At 37.1% G+C, this 19,912-nt stretch overlaps 1 protein-coding gene and 1 long non-coding RNA gene across 3 annotated transcripts; one reads left to right on the forward strand and one right to left on the reverse strand.

Moving 5' to 3' along the window:
- Nucleotides 1-608: 608 nt before the first annotated feature.
- On the forward strand, nucleotides 609-18,058 carry LOC144194720 (LIM and calponin homology domains-containing protein 1-like). The gene is made up of 26 exons (XM_077713945.1): nucleotides 609-838; nucleotides 2,179-2,249; nucleotides 3,460-3,529; nucleotides 3,688-3,794; nucleotides 4,339-4,369; nucleotides 5,789-5,902; nucleotides 5,982-6,129; nucleotides 6,547-6,676; nucleotides 7,602-7,758; nucleotides 7,889-8,037; nucleotides 8,238-8,421; nucleotides 9,062-9,562; nucleotides 10,711-10,875; nucleotides 11,816-11,930; nucleotides 12,514-12,675; nucleotides 13,791-13,816; nucleotides 13,884-13,991; nucleotides 14,091-14,159; nucleotides 14,522-14,655; nucleotides 14,812-14,856; nucleotides 14,991-15,043; nucleotides 15,108-15,279; nucleotides 15,364-15,537; nucleotides 15,628-15,736; nucleotides 17,140-17,242; nucleotides 17,448-18,058. Exons 1-26 carry the CDS (start codon nucleotides 770-772, stop codon nucleotides 17,468-17,470), a joined length of 3,189 nt encoding a protein of 1,062 aa, XP_077570071.1. The 5' UTR covers nucleotides 609-769; the 3' UTR covers nucleotides 17,471-18,058.
- Nucleotides 7,302-10,860, reverse strand: LOC144194721 (uncharacterized). Of its 2 annotated transcripts, none has more exons than XR_013325957.1 (4): nucleotides 10,810-10,860; nucleotides 9,366-9,513; nucleotides 8,128-8,321; nucleotides 7,302-8,029 (listed from the first exon to the last, which is right to left on the reverse strand). It is a non-coding gene; the product is annotated as an uncharacterized LOC144194721 (long non-coding RNA). The 2 variants fall into 2 exon arrangements; XR_013325959.1 differs by having other exon boundaries at nucleotides 9,366-9,553; nucleotides 10,810-10,858.
- Nucleotides 18,059-19,912: the final 1,854 nt, after the last annotated feature.

Here is a 19,912-nt window from a genome sequence, read left to right on the forward strand (position 1 = left end):
CTTTAATAAACCCCTCGAGCTTCCATGCTCCAATCTATTATTCATGCAGAGTTACAGCAGCATCTACTGGCATTCAGGTATAAATGCAACACGTACAAAAAGCATTAAGGACATTCATTTCTCTACAAATCTTGAACTGAATTCCTTTTCTTGATGTCTGGACATGGCTCATCTTTAGGACAATTGCGACTGGTGCCGGATATAATGGGCTGCACTATTTAAAAAAAAAGGAAAAACAGTTAGACAGAGAAAGATGTGTCACATTACATACGTGCACGTTAAATACTTGAAAATTTGGTGTATTTTATTGTATCAAGGTTTTCATTTTCATTTTAAAATAAATCATCTATATATGTATATTGATACATCCTTTTAAGATATTCATATTGTTGTTCATCCAAATGATATTGTTCATTCATTCGTTCATTTTCTTAAATGCCCGATCCCCCTCACAGGGTGTTATACCTTGTCAAGCCGTTAGAAAACCTGTTTTTCTTCAAAACACTGAAAACTTTTTAGATTATTTCTGAGTGGGCGGGCACCCAAACGTCATTTTTTCTCATAAATTACGCCTTAGTTTCGGCAAATAGGATCACTTGAGTGACATACTGGACGCCAATTAGCGAGGAACACACACACGCGCACTCTATAATAACATTGCTGGAAAGAAAATATTTGCTGGAGAAGTTGCAATTGTTTGCCTTGTGCACGCAGGCGTTTAGTGTTGTTGTGCAGTATTTTTTGCTTTGTTTGTTCAGATCTAAACCTGATGGAGTGGCGACAGCAAAGTACTTTCAGCTGCGCAGAAGCCTTTAACGAAGCTAAGCGTTGGATTGAGGTAAAGTATTCACAGTATTATTTTTGCTTAAATGTGGCACTGACAGTGCTTTTTTGACAGATAGGGACTCCCTAAAGTGGGAAAACAAAGCGTTTTGTCGCTTTTTAAACCCCGATTTTAAAGTGCATTGTGAAAGTTTTACAAAAACTCTGTTTTTGTGTGTTCTTAAACTAGGATGGAAGCATTGTGTATTGCTTTTGATCAGTTGGTAAATTTTCTGTACATTGCCCAAAAATTGTGTTGTATTTCAATTTAATGCCTGCTGTATTTGTGTTCAACTGTCAGAAGACATGATTTTGACTCATTTTAACCCCTGGTCAAAATTAGAATTTTATTTACTTTTAATTTTATTTTGGTTTTTAAACAACTTTGGGCTTTTTGTTGTTGTGGCAAGTTTCAGTCAACAAATATAATTTGTGTGCAAATTTCTAATCTGCAATGGACCATTAGCATATTAGTGCAACACATCAACCTGCAGAGTACTATATTGACAACATAATTCAGTTAATTATATTTAATTGGGGCTCCAGCTTAGTTGTAATGCCACTGAAAGCACCATTCTTATTTCAAACACACAACTGATGCATAAAACTATGGTCATGGATTCCTGGACCAACTAATGAGGGTTTTAAAACCCCTTTGTTAATTGTAGAGCTGAATCTCATATTGTGTCCTGATTACTGAGGCCCTCATCTGATATTTTCCACCTTTTGTATGTTAATTATAGTAATATTTTTAGCCTTTCCAGCACATTCAGCCGTGGTCCTTTTTTTTTTTTTTTTGCATTGGGTGGTGAGAGAACTGAGTCCCGAATGCACCAATAGTAGCGACAATGGTGTTGACCTACCTCTAGCACCACTTTAATCATAATTTTGTTTTTCATTACTCTTGCAGATGCATAATCTCATTGATACTGATTGATTAGCAACAACCTAACAATGTTGTCAAAAGAATTCGGAGACTTTTTGTACTTTAAAAGTGGTGAAATGACAAAAAAAACCCACTCATTTTCAGATATTTTTACTTTTCAATTCTGAGTGTCTCAAGAAATAACATTAAGAAATGTGAATTGTTTATGGCTCTCTCTGTCAAAAAGGTTCCCGACCCCTGCTCTATTCTATGACCAAACAAAAAAGAAAAATTGTCGACCAAACCAACATGCAAAAAAATCTTCAAGATTTACCAGGCAAGGCACCTGAATCTCCAGTATAATAGACAGAATACGAACAGTTTCCTTAGAATGATTTCGGCGGACTGTAAAGAGACCAAACCTCCTTTTGAAATGAATGAATTTGTTGTAGTGTCATCCGGTAGCATTTATTCATTTTTTTGTGTTTCAGGAGGTAACCGGAAAATCATTCGGCTGCAGTGACTTCCGTGCAGGTCTTGAGAATGGACTCCTTCTTTGCGAGTAAGTCACAATGTTGCTGCAGTTGTGTATATATCATGTTTTATTGTTGTTGCATTACAAAAAATCCTCGGCACTGACTGCAATTGGCTGATTGTATATCGAACATACCAGATTGGTGGAAAGGTTTGCTTTTATGGGTTGGAACGAAAACATGTACCTTTTGCAGCACTTTTTGGAAAAGTTTGCCCACCCCTGCTGTTTGTATTGCTGAGGGTCTGTGTTGTGCTCTAACTTTGCTCTACATATCTAAATACTTCATCATATTTAGTGTTACACGTTTGGAAAACTAACATGATTGCACAATAATGCACACTCTACTCAGCAGTGTTTGAAATTAACTTGCAACTGTTCAATCTTTAAAGCCATTTTGGGACAGAAACGGTCTGGGGAGAAAACACAAAAGTGGCATTTCGTGTTTATTTGTGTGTGGAAATCCACCCACACATTAATCCAAAAGTGCACAGAACTTTCAATTCGATACTCCGTATCGGTATTGTATCCAACGCGGCTATAAAAAAAAATCGGCATTAGTGACGCTCCACCAGAATTTAACTCCCGAGTGAAATTCTTCTGCTCATGTTCCAGATTATGGGAGAAAGACTATTGCCAGATTATGTGGGTTTCCACCAAATTTGGGAATTTCTGACCAAAATGTTATCTTGAATAATAGGTTGTAATTTGGCTTTTTTTTTGTTTGATCATGATATTGGGGAAGACACTCGTTCTGATCTGGTAACCATTGGTAACGGGCAGGCATTCCAGATGAAAATGACATGTGGATGCCATTCAGTAACCGTTTCACCGTGTGTTTCTATATCTTGCCATTTTTACCCTTAAACAAGTCTTGCAGACTTGCTGCCACTTTGTGGAAGTCAGTGCACATTAAAACTAAACTCTTCAAAGATTTGAACAAGAATCTTTCTGATTGCCTGCATATGATAGTTTTTGGGCCATTAACATAATTTTTCTTTTCTTTTTTGTTTTTTTGCGTAGTGCTGGAAGTCTGATCAAAGTATTTCTATTGAGGGACATTCTTAATTAAGATTTGTGACTGATGCATTGCAAAGATATATTTCGAATGAGCAGCACTCCCCCTCCCAACATATTTTCAACTATTACAAATGCCTTCATTAATAAAATGATGCAGTTTATTATAGTGTCTGTTTACAGATTTTAGAATTCATACTGCCTTTTTCATTTTTCCCCATAGCTTAGTCAACCAATTAAAACCTGGAATCATTAAGAAACTAAACCGACCTTCTACTCCCATTGCTGGTTTGGTAAGTGATGTCTTTCATTTCACCGTGTGTTCGATATGAATATTTTACTTTATCAATGTAAGATTGCGTGTATTCACCAGTGAGTCATCATATCTGACAGGGAGTCCTGTCCATAGCCTATTGAAACTTTTTTTCTTGATTTTGGGTTTGATCCACAGGATAACATAAATGTGTTTCTAAAAGCATGTGGAAAACTTGGACTGAATGAATCTCAGCTCTTTGACCCAGGAGATCTTCAGGACCTGTCAACTCGAGCAATTGTCAGGTGCATTGGTCGATCATAATCTTAATACTAAGTGAAAGTAATTCTCTATTTTGGTGTACTTAAATGTACTCGTATGTTGAGATTTTTCTGAATTGTTTTGTATATGTTCCATAACTTGTAGGAATTAAAATATTTAATAAAAAAGAGAAAAACAAATTTAATTCTAAACATGTTTGTTAATCTATTTTCATTCATTAATTTTTGTTGAAAACAATTGATAAATGTCCACTCAGCCGTTAGTAGATTTGCTATAGTTGTCATGGGAGCAGGCAGACTGGAATTATTTTTATTGTTAATAAGAAGCCTTGTAGTGCAGAAGTTGTTCCCCAATTGGGAAAATCAAGTTACTATTCATATATATACATATCAATTAAAACAGTCTCTAGTGCCGTATCACTGGTTAAGGTAGCGTACTTGGAAGTTTTTAACCTGCGTCCTATAGTTTCTCAGTAAGAGCTGCCAAAAATTTTACATCACTCCAGCAGTTGATTGCATCAATAATTTCATACAATAATTACACTTTCTCTTCTTTTTGAAATTGTAGGCGAAACGAGAGCAGTCGAAGACTCAAAAATGTAAGTAACGGTTTTAAACAAACATTTGCCCAGGTTTGTAAGTGTCTTATACTCGCAGCAGGAACATGTGAGGTCTTGATTGTGAACCACATATGAATAGATTTTAAATGCTTCCAACAGGGATTAGAGTTTAAACGTTCCCCACTTTGAAACTCGATTTTCAGCTGCGAAATGTTATTGTTTTGAATCTGTGTCGCGCCTGCCACCATCAGCCAGTTTCCGGATCAGTTCTTTCTCCATCTTGTTTGTCACAAATCCGTAAGCCACGTAAACGCATGTTGCTCCCGCTTTCACGGTCGGAAAGAATATTGTCTACCAATTGTTTGATCAATGGATAGTGGAGACAAAAATGCACAATCACAGGCCTGCTATGTTTACCCGCCTTAAGAACCAAAAGACTGCAACACACCTCCAGGGGATTTTTAACTTTTTTTAAACTGCAGGGGGATCATCATATCCCCATTACACGCTTGCTTTGTTCGTGAGTGGAGGTGTGCTAAGCTCCCCCACGCATATTGCGCACGGATGTAGTTTTGAGTTTTCTTATAAAACGGTCCTGTATAATAGTGACATTAATAATATGAACTCGATGGCTTGATTAGGGCTACCCTAATACGCGTGTGGTAAAAAGTCTTTACAATATTTGATCCTGGTTGTAGTAGCATTTTTTGGCAACCAGTCTTGCAAATTGTTTCAGTACATGAAGCTGCATAGTTATGTCGCAACCACCATTTGAATGAATTCACACGGGTTGACCACATGCACACATTAATGAGCCTGTTTGCTAGTGGCCTGTCTCTTTGGAATGGAGTGTACCCTTTTTCTTTCTATTAGGCAATTAAGGTCAATTTGTGTCCATTGAAGTTCATTCTGTCATGCAATTTTAATACATACTGTGCATTTTGTCTGCAACTAAATGTTTTGTCTTTTTTTGCTGCAATTTTGTTAACAACATATCCCTGTAACATGCACATATTTCCTAATTGGTGTGTAGTTTTCTAGTTGTGCTGTCTCACCCTCTCGAGAGGTGGGTCACCATATTCATACATCTATGCAATAATAATCACCTTTTATTCTTTATTTATGAAAAAACAACAATGCTTGCTTGGGAAGAAACATAAGGAAACATTTTGTCAAAACTGCACCTCCTTTAGAAAAAAAGAATCCACAGCAATCTGTACCCTTCATGCAAGTGACATCTTTTTGGTATTGTTTTTCTTTTTGGGTCAGTCTTTCATCTTCCATGAATGTTTTTGACAAAAAGAGTAATATTGCTCTGGTTTGTTTTCCCCACTCTTCCTAACTTAATAAAATGGCAAATAAAGTAAAATGCAGCTTTGTGGATCAAAGCATTTTACTTCAGCAAAAAGTTGGCTTCGGTTCGATTGCGCATACTATTTCCTTTGTATTCTATTTCAGGTTCTTATCACAGTCTACTGGTTGGGACGCAAGGCCTACTTGGATGATTGCTACACTGGTTCCCATCTTAACTTCAAGGCCTTTGAAGGGCTGCTGGGGTTGGCGCTGGCCAAGGTCTTGTACTTTTCTTCAGTTTCTTGTGTCAAACCTGTCACAATATCCATCAAAATTGCTAACAGTGTTTTTCTCTCAGGCTCTAAATGAAGGCAGTAATGTGTTTGTGAAAGATGGTGCTGACCGAGAGTCTAATAATCCAGGGAGGACAATGAGCTATAAGAGGGAGAATTCTGTGGACAGCATTGATTCTGTAGACTCTCAAGCTCCACTTGCAAATAGTGAAGGTGCGTATTTATCAGTGGTTAATTGTCAATAACACACTCGCCCCAAATTAGCATATCTTGTCCTTTTTCCAAGATTTATAAATCAAAGTACTTGCTGTATTTCCAAAATCACCACTTTTTTTTCACTTTAACATTTACTTTATGTTAGACTATATTGTATATGTTTACCTAATTGCTGCAACAAATCTAATGGGGCCTACAAAGTGGCCATTATGTAATTTTAGTGGAGGATTTTAAGCATAAATTTTTGTTAGCCTCACTTATGGGTGGCTCGGGTATTATAAACAGCTCTGGGTAAAACGGAGTAAACAACACAATTACTGCAAATTGTGAATACAATCCGCTTTTCTAATGCCAAAAAGACGACACGCTAACATAAACCATCATAAACAAGTGTGATATATTTTGTTCGTGAAGGTTGTGGAAGTGATGTAGAAGCTGATCAAGTATTTAGGACGGAGACCACCCAGCAGCTGGCCAATATCCCACCGACACTACTACGCAGGAAACGAAAAGAAAATGCTAAAGTCTCTCCTACATTCCTCAGGTACAAAAAATGAACTTGCCACAAATGATGTGACAACTGTTCTTTTTCAAGGGATTTTTCTTGTTCACTAATTGGTTTTATTACCATCCATGCAGGGTAGCCTGGTACATACAATAATGTAGTCATAGAAAGATATTTGTTGACTTGTTTTCAGTGCATCTGCAGTCGGTTGGTTGTCAGGTCGCAGATATGTGGGCAGGCTGTGAAGACGTGACCGAATAGCCGATAAATAAATACTTTTAACTTAAGAAGACCGGAGAAGGTTTAAAGATAATCTTTAAATATTTATTGGTGTATTTCAAATCTTTATGAAAATGTAATTCAAAGGTTTGTTACATTAAATTTTGCTGATTATTGATTGTGCATCCAAATCCTGCAAACCTTTTTTTTTTTTTTTTAATCTACTATAAACTACAAGTAGTAACTAAAATTTACTATGAAATAGGGGAGCCTCACTAAACCTATCCGAATCAACAGGAATCCACATTAGCTTTGTGGCAGATTTATTTCTGTGCTTCATTCAGCTGCATTGACTTAACAACAAAGGGAATCATGTCGCAAATATTATTGCTATTTATTTTGTTCACCGAGATGCCAAACAATTTCATGACATGATTTTTTTCAGTCTTAATTCCTTCTCATCAAATGTAGTCAGCCACAAACTAAATACTCCTTGAAAAATGCAACGACTGCCAAACTTTAGTTTTGATTACTTTTATTCAACCCTATTACTTTCGCTTAGCCAAGAATCCAAATGTATTCTTATGCTTGCATTCACGATTAAACATCCATTAGTTTTCAATGAAAATTTCCATAAACATATGCATGGGTCTGCTAACCCATTCTGTTTTGCAAATCTGTGTCTAATAGCAGGCTGGCTATTTATGCTGCATTCATTTCTAATGCTTTTTTTTGTGTGCAATAGGAGCAAGTCATTGAGTGACATCCCATCTTCACCTCAGGTTTCTGAAGGGATTCTCTTTATGGGCAAAGGCCAGAATACAGAAACGGTTAAATGGAATCAAGAAAAGACATGGAGGAGCCACAGTGCTGCCAGCGACAGTGAGGCACGTTGGCAAGATGTACGTACATACTGAATGCCAAATGATCAGTGTTGAAGCAGTAGCAGTGTAGTAGATTCATTATCAGTCTAACTAATGCATACAAGTCTTCACAGTATACTGTTTGTTCCAAATGCTTTTTGTCCACAAGGCCTTGACAAAGTGGAAGAACCATCGCCGGAGTGCAAAGTCCATTCTGCGCCGAATGTCTCTTGACCGAGAAAATGTCATTAACAAGATGACCAATGGAGCTGAGAATGACCATGGAGAGAAGGAAAACCACACCGTGCAGCTAGAAAGGTAAATTGAAGTTAGAAAAGTGCAAGCTCATATGGCAAAGTCTGTAGCTGGCTGCCATATGTTTTTGAACGTCTGTGAAAGGTTGCTGACCTCACTCGTTGGTATATACCACGGTGAACTAGAGTAATGTGACAGATCCTCCATCTTTTCTGCTGCCTTCATTACTCTGACTCCTCTTCCATTACATCCAAATTCCCCAGAGACCAGCTGTCAGCACAAAGGCACAGCCCTGCCCCACGCTCTCCCTCCACATCTCCTCCATCAAAGTTCTCAAGCTCTTTTTTCTGGACACAAATTCGAGCTCCAATGATTCAAAGCTATGCCATTGAGGTGCCATTTAGCTTTACCTCTACTGGTGCCCACTATAACGTTTCACCCACATTGGTACGTAGACATATTTTCTGCCTCTTTAAGGAATGTAGAACTAAATCCTAATCTGTATTTGCTTCTAGCTTTAGTACAATTGACAAATTATTCTAGAGGAAAAAACTATTAAACAATGCACCGTATTTATTCCATTCTGGATGTCTGGAAGACAATCTGTCAGAAATTTTCCATTTTCGTTTTTTTTTTTATTTAAAAAAAAGAAAGGCTAGATATTCCCAGACTGTTGAAGGGCAGGTGTATAACTGGGTGCCATCAGAGATTTACTAATTTAAATTGCTACTATCATTGTTATAATTTACTGCTATTCACTATCAATTGTAAAAACCGTTGCATACAATGTAGTAGATTCATTCATTTTCAATCATCTTCCATACCACTTATCCTCACAAGCATTTTAGGGGGTGTTGGAGTCTATCCCAGCCAACCACGACAGCAGGAAGGGGAGAACTTAACCTGGTTGCCAACCAATCACCATGAAACAGAAAAACACACAATCACACTCGTCAAGCAGGAATCTAATTCAGAATACCTGTGCAAAAGTCAGGCGGAATAATCACTGCAAAAACGGGTAGCTCCTATATAGTTGAAATCCATTTTTTTCCTGTAACTAATGTTTTCTGATTGTTGACATTGTCAGGGAAACCCAGCTGAACCCACGTCTGCCTCTGTGAAAACCGTTGAAAAGGCATCACAATTTGCATCTTTGGCATTAAACAGAGCAGAAGTAAACCCCCCAGTACAAGCAAACTCTTTTAGCTGTCAAAACCGAGGCCTTTCTGTAAGTGATGCCATTCAGCCAGAAGAAGTTGCAGCCCAAATTACTACTCAATTTAAACCAGTCTTTGACGACATTGCAGAATCAGTTGATAATGTGGATATGGCTTATTCTAACCAGAAAAGCATGTCTGAAATTGCAAGAGATGATAGCCCTTGTGAAATACCTGGAGACAAAGGTAGATATCAGTCAACTGCCAGCACCAGAACCTTTTCGACCAGAGCTGCTTCTTGGTCATACTCGGCTAGCCTTCCTCGTGGCTTCAGGCAGTCTGAAGGATCTTGCCGTCTCTCCTCTGTCATCACACCCAGGCCCTTTGAGACCAAGCAGTCCAGTATCTCTACGGTGCCAAGGCTATGCAATGTAAGTTTCATCGTTACATATTTTTAGTACGCTACACATTAGAAATATTGCTTAAAAGTACATTTGTTTACAAATTAAAAAACACTATCATCTATGTCCTTGTACACATCACATGTCCCATTTTCTATAGTATATGTATTCCTTTGTCCAGAACATGCATGTATTCTGTTATTGGCACATTTTGAAGTGAGGGAAATTGTGCATACAATTATACACTTATTGGTGTACGTTTGGAATGCACTCAGGTTGAACATTGTTATAAGTAATGGTGTCAATTTTGAAAACAAATATTCAAAAAGTCAGTCATAGAATTTAACTCTGCTGGTCCCAAATCTCTACTGGTGTTAAGAAAAATGTAAGGTTAGGATATAGTTGACTCATCACTTATTATTAAAGACAAGCACTCAAAGGTTTTAAATGATTGATATATCCCTTTTGCTGGCTTCTAGTAGGGCTGCATTAAAAAAAATCTGACTAATATAATACACACATTTGTTAGTTAAAAGACTTTTAGTTAACTTAGTCTGTTTAATTATTTGTTTTGGAGCGTGAAAAACTAGCAAACTGGGATGTGCTTAAATAATGTAATAGTCTTGCAAGAACATACAATCATGAACCAGAAACGGTGTGAGTCGTGGTTGTTGCAGGAACGTTTGTGTGAGATTTTTTTGTTTTCATTTATGCTTGAGTCACGCCCTATTAGCTTCATTAAAGATGCTCTAACCATCAGTGATTAAATCTAATGCTGCTGCACTGACACCATTCCTGATTAGTCAGTCATTGCTAAGCTAGTCGGGGTATAAATGTGAGAAGAGATCTAAGAATAAACCATGTTTGTATTCACTTTACCTGTGTATTTCCAATTTCCTTTTGAATGTGTGTCTTTCTTTTTCTCACTCATTGGAGATAAGTGCTTGGGTGTTAAAGGTAGACTCGTGTCAGTAAATGTAACTGGAGCATTTCCTGTGTATGTGAATGGCCAGCTTTGTGTTATAATGGTTGCCTACTTTTTTTTTCTATTAATTAGATATGGAATGGTGTCACTTGACAGTCTTTGTCCTGTTCATTAGTATTATCAGGGTGAATAGTTGGTGCTATTTATTCCCGGTGTTAATCGACACTTCTTTTTGTTATGTTTGTTCAACCAGGTAGATGATAACCAGAGTCTGATTTGCGCTAGTGAAGGAGAGTGCACGCCTTCTCCACCTGCCAATGCCATACTCAAAAGGCAGACCGCCACTTCTTACCTAAGAGGTCATCATCAGGGTACACTGCAGCCAGCCAACCATGAAGAGCAGACTGCTTTCACCAAGGTAGAGTGGGTGACCCTTTTATGGTCAGACCTTTCAGACCAATTTCCATCAGCTGTGGTTCCAATTGTGTTCACAACAAATGCAGCCACAACACTGTCAACTCACAACTCCGTCAAGTTGTGTGAGTACTGATGTCATCAAGATATGTTATACTTCACTATTGTTACTTCAATCTCCCACATCTTTGTCACACATTATTGCAGCATATAATATCATAAAATAGAACAATTGTACTGCATACTGGTCTGTGACGGCAACTGATCGAAGTAAATGAGATGGTTAAGACATAATTGGGAGCAATCAACGGAGCAAATTTGTCTAATATAATAGATTTGACTTTTGATGGTTCTTTTGATTACTCTTGTAATTGCCTATGTTTACATGTTTGAGTAGATTTTTGGAAAGTGAGTGATGATAGCCGTTCCTCTTCTATTTTTGCTTTTCTTTTCCCTAAAAACTATGTTGCACTACCAACAAGGCAAAGGTGTTTGTTTTAAATTCTTGAGTTTTGGGGAATGTAATTAGTTCCACATATTGATAATAATCTAAAGTCACTGCTTTATTTTAGAAAGTATATGTAGTTTTTTCTTTTTTCAATTTGAAATATAAATACTAGTGTTTTTTTAGGTCCTAACACAAAATTTGCTGAACAGCTTTTATCTAAAAAAATTATGACTTGGGTCACTCGCATCTCAAAATAACACTGTAAAGAAAATGATTTTCTGTAACCTCCACCACATAATCTAAATTAATTGTAGGCCATAAATTACTAGGTTTTCCCACTCCATATGATTTTTGGGTCAGTCATCTACTTTAGAATTTACTGTACTTGTTCTGTCCCCTTCAAGTATCTGATTTCCGCCCGGAAGTAGATGACATTGGATCGGTGGGTGTTGACTTGACGTTTGTGTGTGTGTGTGTGTCCTTGCATGCTTTTCAGGTCAACCTGAGTGACACAAGTGTCAGTCATGCGCTTCTGCAGAACAGTAGACCATACTTTAGTTTCCAACCTCATTGGGAAGCTTGTGACTCAGGAATAAAATCTATTCAACCAGGTAAAATGATTTCCTCCCACTGAATGCTTATTGGACCTGTTGGTTGAAGTGTTGTGTGTGTGTTGTTTGATTACATTTTAATTTGTTATGACCTCACTAACTTCTGTTTAATTTTAGTTACTAGTGAATTAAAGATTCCTAGTGTTTCTAGTTTTATCTTTATATTTTAGCTTTAATTCAAGTCATCTGTGTTTATCACATCTTTAGCGCTTTTTAAAAGCCAGCCATGAATATTTAAACGGGCTAGAGTTTTCCTTTTGTTTTGTGAAAGCCCTCAGACTGCTACATTGTATTGTGCAGGCATGTAAGAACTAGTACCTGTAAAAAAACATCACAATGTTACAAACATTGCAGAAGAAACACTTTTATAGAAAAGTTTTATGGATGACACACTTTCAAGAGTAGAAGCTACTTCCGGGAATTGGGAACATTTGGAGTAGCAGCCTTGTTCCAAGAAATGCATTTTTTCCCCCACCCCTTTTTGGTTTGTGCAAGTTTTTCAATTGGTACCTTTTTATTTGTGTGGGGCCGTCTGTGTCCTTATCTGTCTTCATTTTCTTGATGGCTGTCCCTCTCTCGGCAGACAGCCCAGCAGAGGTCTGCCCGCTGCGTGTAGACGATGAGAACCTGACTGTTGATGACGATCTGGCTGGACACATGAGCTCCAGCCTATGGGAGCAAAAGATGGCATCTGCCCTGCAAATTGGCCCTCTTACTATGCCTATTCAGAGCAATGAAAAGAAGGGTAAGCTGCATGCATACTGTGCGTGCATGTGTTTATACGCATGTAAATTTAATGAAAGTATTATAACAAACACTAATAGTATTTAAAATTTGGTATGTGATCTTGCAGCCACATAAGTGTGTTGAAAAATCAGACTAAACAATGTACAAATGCAAATGTCTAGTTAAATGTATACATCAATGCTTTTAAACTAAAGTGCAACCAACCGTCAATTTTACTGCACTTCCAATTTTACTGCACTTCCAATTTTACCATAGCGAGATTAGTAATTTTTATTGTCTTCTGCTGCGTTGGATTCCTCACAAGGCTCTGCAGAGTTCAGCTCTTGGGTTTACTTATGCGGTAAATGTCGGCGCTGTGTGAAAATCTTTTACGTCTTGTTAACAATTGTAGAAACATTTTTTTTTCTGAAAGCACCACCAGACTAAGAGCAAATCCAATTTATGTTAATTGACAAAAAAAATCTCTGCAGTATTATGAAACTGTGTCTATATTAGCAGTTAAGTGCTATACATTTCTCAAGTTTCCATATTTTGCCACCACAGATTCCAGATTATTTTTTTTATACTTGAGCTCAAGGTTAACCCTTGCTTATTTTTTTGAAACACTGAATCATAAATTGAACACACTTGGTCTCTATTGGTAGAATACTGCGGGTTCTCTTGTGGGTGCATTCATTTATAGCAAAGCTTAGAAGTTAAGTGGCTCTTTCCTTGCAAAATTAAATATCAATCAAAATGACTGTAGTGCTATGCGAGTCTTAATTGACGTAACTGTGACATTTATGGTGTTTTAGTGTGCAAGATTGACGTTGACCCATTTCAACACCTTTTGTTATAAATGTAAAGACTGTTAAAAAATGTCATAAAAGGACACCAATTCTCAGTTTTTCTCTGAAATAACGGAACTCGTCCAAAGCACAGCTTGATGGTTTTAACACTTTACTGCCATTCTCATTTAATTTAATAGTGTTTTTCCCATATACATTGCCAGTCATGGCTTGGTGTTTATCCTTTCACCTTCTATCCTTCCATGCATAGATTGTAAAATGTTTTCTAACATGTGGGGATGTGTTGTTTATTATTTTATAACTGGCACTCTGCTTTCCCACGCAGGAGGTTCCGAATCTGCAATATCAGATGTAAGTTTCCACCATTTGATCAAAGGAGGCTTGTGTCTGAGTGATCATGTCCTCTCTGTCTGTGTAGCTCCAGGTGCCATCCCTCACTTCCTCCTCCTCCAGCTGGTCATGGGACCACGAAAGCCAACGCAGGCGTCAAGAGAAGTGGCAGGAAGAACAAGAGCGCCTCCTCAAGGTAAAAAAAGTTACCAGCACTCTGCTGAATTGGAAGATGACACACTGCATGTACCGCGTTATACTGGATGAGACCTTGTGTGCTTGTTGCATTGATTAGGAGCAGTATGAGCGAGATCAGCAGAAGCTTCAGGCAGAGTGGCAGAAAGCTGGACACGATGCAGTTGAGGTGTGTGGATGGCTAGGTGTATTGCTTTTGCCCAAGTTACTTTTCTTGATTTAAGGTTTTATGTGCAATTTTCCACATGTAGGGTATTATACTTTTGAAATGTGTGTTTCTGCTCGTCGAACATTTTATAGCCTATTTATTTGCATTTTTACTTTTTTTTCCAAATTATAATAGTGGTCAATGATATTTTGCTTTAATGCACACCATTGTTTTGGTTTAAATAGGCAGCCTCAAAATAAGAGGTATTTGCTACTTTTAGCAATTAAATGGGAAATATTAGGTTAATGTATTGGGTTTCTCTTTTCCCTCTATGTAAACATCCTAAACCCAAGTTTCTGCAGATATATCTTCTTTTTTTTCAGGATAACATGGGAATGAGAAACCTCGAGAATCCTACCAAAGGGATTCATTTAAATAGCTTGACAAAAACAAAGAAGCACCCTGAAGGGCTTGAATCTCAAAATGGCACAGTTACAGATCTGAATGGATTAGACTGGTAAAATGCTATTTTGGAATTGTATTCTATTCTACTTGACCTTTTGAGTGACTCACCGACCCTTCATTTACATCTGAGTCATTTCGGTTTACTTTTGTTTTTCTGCTTCATTTTTGTTTTTGTTTTTACGGCAACGTGCTGATAACAACACCTTAGGACTGAGAGCACCACTGGCTTTGCTCGGCTCTCTCCTGCACACAGGTCAGAATAAATAAAATTAATATCTTTGGGTGCCTTATCATTCCATATATCACTTATCTTACGGTTTGTATTTTACACAGAGGTTCCTTTAATATAGTATATACAAATATTGTGCCACTCCCTTTCTCTTTCAGGGCAAAGTCATTGTCAACTCCAACATTAAGAGGTTCTTACAAACAACCAAAAGGTTGGCTGAGTTTTCCCCCTTTTACAATTGACTGTATCCTTAGACTAACTTTTTCTTGGTGCAGGTGATTTGAGGAAAAAGAAAGAAGAGTCTATTTCCAAGACTGAGCGTGAGAGGCAGCAAATTTTGGAGGAGATGAAAAAGCGAACTCAGCTTCTGACTGACAATAGCTGGATACGTCAGCGTAGCAGCAGTTTTTACAAGGAACCAATCTACATTGGACTGCCCCTCAAGAGGTTGAAAGCAGTTATTTTGCCTAGAGACCCACTTTTTATGCTTTGTCGTTACCAGCAGTGTCAATTTTGCTTTTATGCTTGCAGGTATGAGTCTCTTGATACCTTGAGAACCCCTCGTTCAACTCTTACATCAAGTTATCCCAGATCACACTCGGTTGCAGCCAATTTTTGTGGTCCAAGTAGGAACTCTACCGCTGCTTACAATAGCGGATCCCGACCATTCCAGAGGAATACCCCCACAGACTCCCATCCTGGCAGGTAACACCATTATTTGAGCCCATTTCCCGCGGTCATCGCCTGGTGTTTTTAGCCTGTTCAACTTTTGAGATGTGTCGTGTGATGCCCCAGGATGGTCAGTGGGAGGAGAACTTGCAGTGTTTGTGAAGGTCACCTGAGTAGTGGGCCAGCCATGGTTATTGAAGCCCTTAGTCTCTCCTTCCATTTTGCCTGTTTTCAGGTGAGAGGCTAATTATAGGGGGTCTTGGTGTCCTCACGTTAGTGTTGATTGCTGGCACTGTTTTATTTTCACTACGGTTCGTTGTTGATCGAAATTTCTCCGTTGGGTTGTGGAGCAGGTCACCTGTTAACTGCGTTAGTTTTCCTTCCACAGTGCATTTGAGATTTACCAGGTTCACTGTTGCATAATGTGCTGACAAGACTCATAATAGATACGTACTCAATTATTTATTTATTTTAATTGTCATTTGTATTCTTACCAACACTATCATCTACTGTATCTACAATAACAAGACCTGTTGACCTAACTGCTATATTTACAGTTTGATTAAGGTAAATTTATGCACTTTTTACCTATGAACATTGTGTTAACAATCATACTTTGCTATAAGTAGAACTCTTTCTTTTTTTTCTCGGTTATTTTAATGAAAATAATTATATAATATGCAGAACTGTACTAATGACTATTTTATTGACAAATTCTACTATTTTATGGTCGAGGGGGTGTTGTGAAATGTTTTCTTCATCATTGGAGTGTAACAGAAGATAATTGAGAAGCACTGCCGCAGGTTATGGAAATGTAGTTCAGTCTGTTTTAATCTGCCCATGGCCTTCAGAATCATCAATGTTGGCCAAATCTCAAGTACATTTTCAATAAGCGTGTTTCTTCTAATGAACCCCCCAAATAATATTTCTGACCTCGGTTTGGTTGGTAAGAGCAGAACTTGTTACAATTTAATACACAGGTTAATTTGAATAATTTTTGAATCTCCATTTCTTGTGCTAGTGCTTAGTGTTTGTTTTCTTTGTCATGTGCTTTGGCCAAACATTTATTTTGAACGGCTCCAGATGGCACATTGGCATGCTGTGATTTGTGTTCATTTCGACATAAAATACAGTAGTTGGTATTAATAGGTAGACTGTCAGTTACATCATAAATGTTGTAGCAATCTGCTGACATAAATAACATCAGCATAATCTCGTCAATCTTGTACTAATGACCATATTTATGGTGTATTTAATTTGACTCGACTTTGAACAAGACCAAAAAGTATTATGAAATGCTTTTCATTTGTATTCCTAATTCCTTTTGATCAGTTGGCAGAAAAACCCTTTGTGCTGTTCATGTTCCCATTTTTGATAGAAATTGCAAAAATGGAACAAATTAAGAGCGTCCAGATTTAGTTGACCTGGGTTGCTATCCAGATCTAAACATTGACTCTCATTTCAAGCCATTATTCCGATTTATGAAGCTTTAATTATTTTTTGTCACAGCTATATCAGAGTGAGCGCGTGTGTAATTACTGATGATTGTATTGTCATTGACAAATGTGTATTTAAACAAAGGCCCCTATTTTTGTCAGCTGGACTGTATTTTTCTCACTTTTCTCTCCTCCTCCTCAGTGTGTGGGCTGTCAACAGTATCTGGGAAAAACAGAGACAGGAGTACAGGTTCGGGTCCAAAACAAGAAACCATACTGTGAGCCCTGTTATTTCCAATATAAGTGTGAGTATTTTAGTCCCCTGCTTTTACATAGTGTCCATTTCAAATTTTCAGAACATGATTTTACTTATGATTTATAAAGTTACTTAAGGTTTGGTCTGTATGTAGACATTTTATTATAGTTGTTAGACTAACATCAATCTTAAAAGAAAAATAGCTATTATTTAATGTTCATCTTATTCAAACAAACCAACATGTCACATTTTAGCCACCGGTTCCACACTCGTGTGAGAAGAACAAAGGAGTCCTTCTTGCCGAGAAGACTACGGCTTGAGTGTTTCAATCTTTTTTTTTTTTACTAATATAAAATTTAAGTGCTTGTTTTATTAATGTGAATGTCTGACGTGATAAAGAAATGTTTATTTTTATATTGGTAAACGTTTATCTAATATTCTACGAGTAAAGTGTAGCTAAAGCCAATTGTGTACAACCATTGTGTGGAAACACATTTAAACTTGTACGAGTGCACTTTGTACAAGTGCACTGTTATTTCCCTTGTTACCTCACCATTTGCACATTTAGTATTTGTACTGCGACGCATAATAGAGATGAAAGCTGCAGCAGTATAAATGCACCAAGTATATTGATTACACTGGATTTTGACTTTCATGTGCTCCACAAGGGGGCACGTACTAGTCAAAACAATGCTAGCATATATGTCATGTTCGAATATTAGGACTGATACTTAGTCACCAGTGAACACAAGTAAATGTGGAATAGCATTGTCATTTCAGTGCCGTTCCACAGACAAGAGTATTACTATAATTTTTATCTATTGTATATTTGGTTTGTAATAAAATTGTAAATGAAAGTAACACATTTGAACTAAATTGTCTGTCTAACTTCATAATCACTGATCAAAAATATGTATGCAAAGGTGTGAAGGATGTTCAAAGTAGTCTTCTATTCTACTAAATCCCTAGTTGTGTGCAATTAAATTAATGGACATTTTGTCTTTAATTCTGCCAATGATTTTTAATCCAGATATACCGACTGCATGTATCCAGAGCTAAAACTTGTATATGCTTTATTACAAAATAAATCAGTCATTAAGTTAAAATATTTCACACTTCATACTACTGTAATTGACATTTGGCATCAATGTAATTATGTATGAGAAGCTATGTTGGTTTTTTTGCAAGATTGCAAATGTTTACACATTGGAAAACACATTTTCAAAACTTTTGAATAGGCAATGCAGGATTTGTTTTTTGGTGCATTACACTTAAATTTAGCTATTCATTTGAATCTATTAATGCGTATATATCTCTTAAGAGCATACCATGAATGCAACACTGCTTTACTGTATTCTTGGAGGAAGTTTGACTCTTTAACTGAAGCTATCTTCACAGGAAATGGAACATGTTTAAAAGACGGAAGAGTTTGAGGGCCTGTGGTACATAAATAGAGAAGTGCTTTTCTCTCTGTCACTTAAGTCTATTTGAGAATAGCCTTCTGTGACATAGCAATAATTATGCTGCTCTGTCCATTTTTTTTAATATCATTTCTCTTGCCCAGGGTCACAAGTGGAACATTTTCCCCCTGGCTCAAAGACTTGGTATGTCAGATAAATGAAAATTGAATTAAAATCATTAGAGATTTTCTTGTATTCAGTGAATATACTAAATGATTCACTTTTAGATTTATGAGATTGTGTTGGCATTTGATGCAATACAGGTTAAACTAATCTTGGCAAAAAGACCATTTGGACATGAGTCTTAAATAAACATGAATGTTGGATATGGGCCAAGATTGAGACAAATGAGAAAAGGGAGTCCGGTTTTCCCTTAGGCAGCAGTAAACTAAAAAAAAACGTTAAAACATTATTTTTAACATACCATATGGTCAAGATGGTTTCTGGCTCAAATGGATGGTCACATGTTCAAGTACCTAATGTATAAATTTTTTTAAAGTACAGTTACTCGTCACATTAGGCTGTAGTTTATAGTTAAAGCCACTTTACTGCCCTGTCCTATTGGGGTTCCTAATAGATTTTGGTCGCCTAACACATATGATATATTATCTTTTCACAACATGTCTTTCTATTCCTTTAGCAAAAGGGGGAAAATGTTAATTCATTTATTTGGCTGTGCCATTAAAAAAAGAATGATTTGTACACATCATTGTTGAATATACATGTTCAATATTGTGAGAAAAGATCTGTATGTTTTACTTTCCTTGCTAGTATAGAATTTTTAGAATTGTTTCTGGGCTTATGGGATTTTATTATTTACCTTTATTAGTAGTTCTAAAATATTTGTTTTCGAAGGCAATCCTCTTTCTTCTAACCACCACCCTCAATAACCCGTTAGACTTTCCTCAAAAGGTCTGTCTTCTGAGGCCTTCCTGTGCCTACTTCCCTTTTTAAACTCCTTATCTTTACAAATGTGTGAATTTTCTTTTCAGCAAATGTTGTTAGATTTGGCCTATCACTTCTAGAACACCTCGAGGTATCTATTAGGCTTTGCAGTATTTACACATTTGTAGGCAACTCTAATGTTGGGACATTTAAATGCAATTAGCAGGAAATGGCATAAAATGAGGACATTAAAATCCGCTTTTAGTAGTCTCTTTTGGTTTAACGTTAGTCTGTCTCAACTTCGTGTCCTTAGTGTGGAAGTTGCAGAAAGCTGACTGGGGAATTGAGGGATATCTGGCAAGTGTCCTCACAGT

The sequence above is a fragment of the Stigmatopora nigra genome, chromosome 3 (assembly GCF_051989575.1).
Source record: "Stigmatopora nigra isolate UIUO_SnigA chromosome 3, RoL_Snig_1.1, whole genome shotgun sequence".
Classification (NCBI taxonomy): Eukaryota; Metazoa; Chordata; class Actinopteri; order Syngnathiformes; family Syngnathidae; genus Stigmatopora; species Stigmatopora nigra.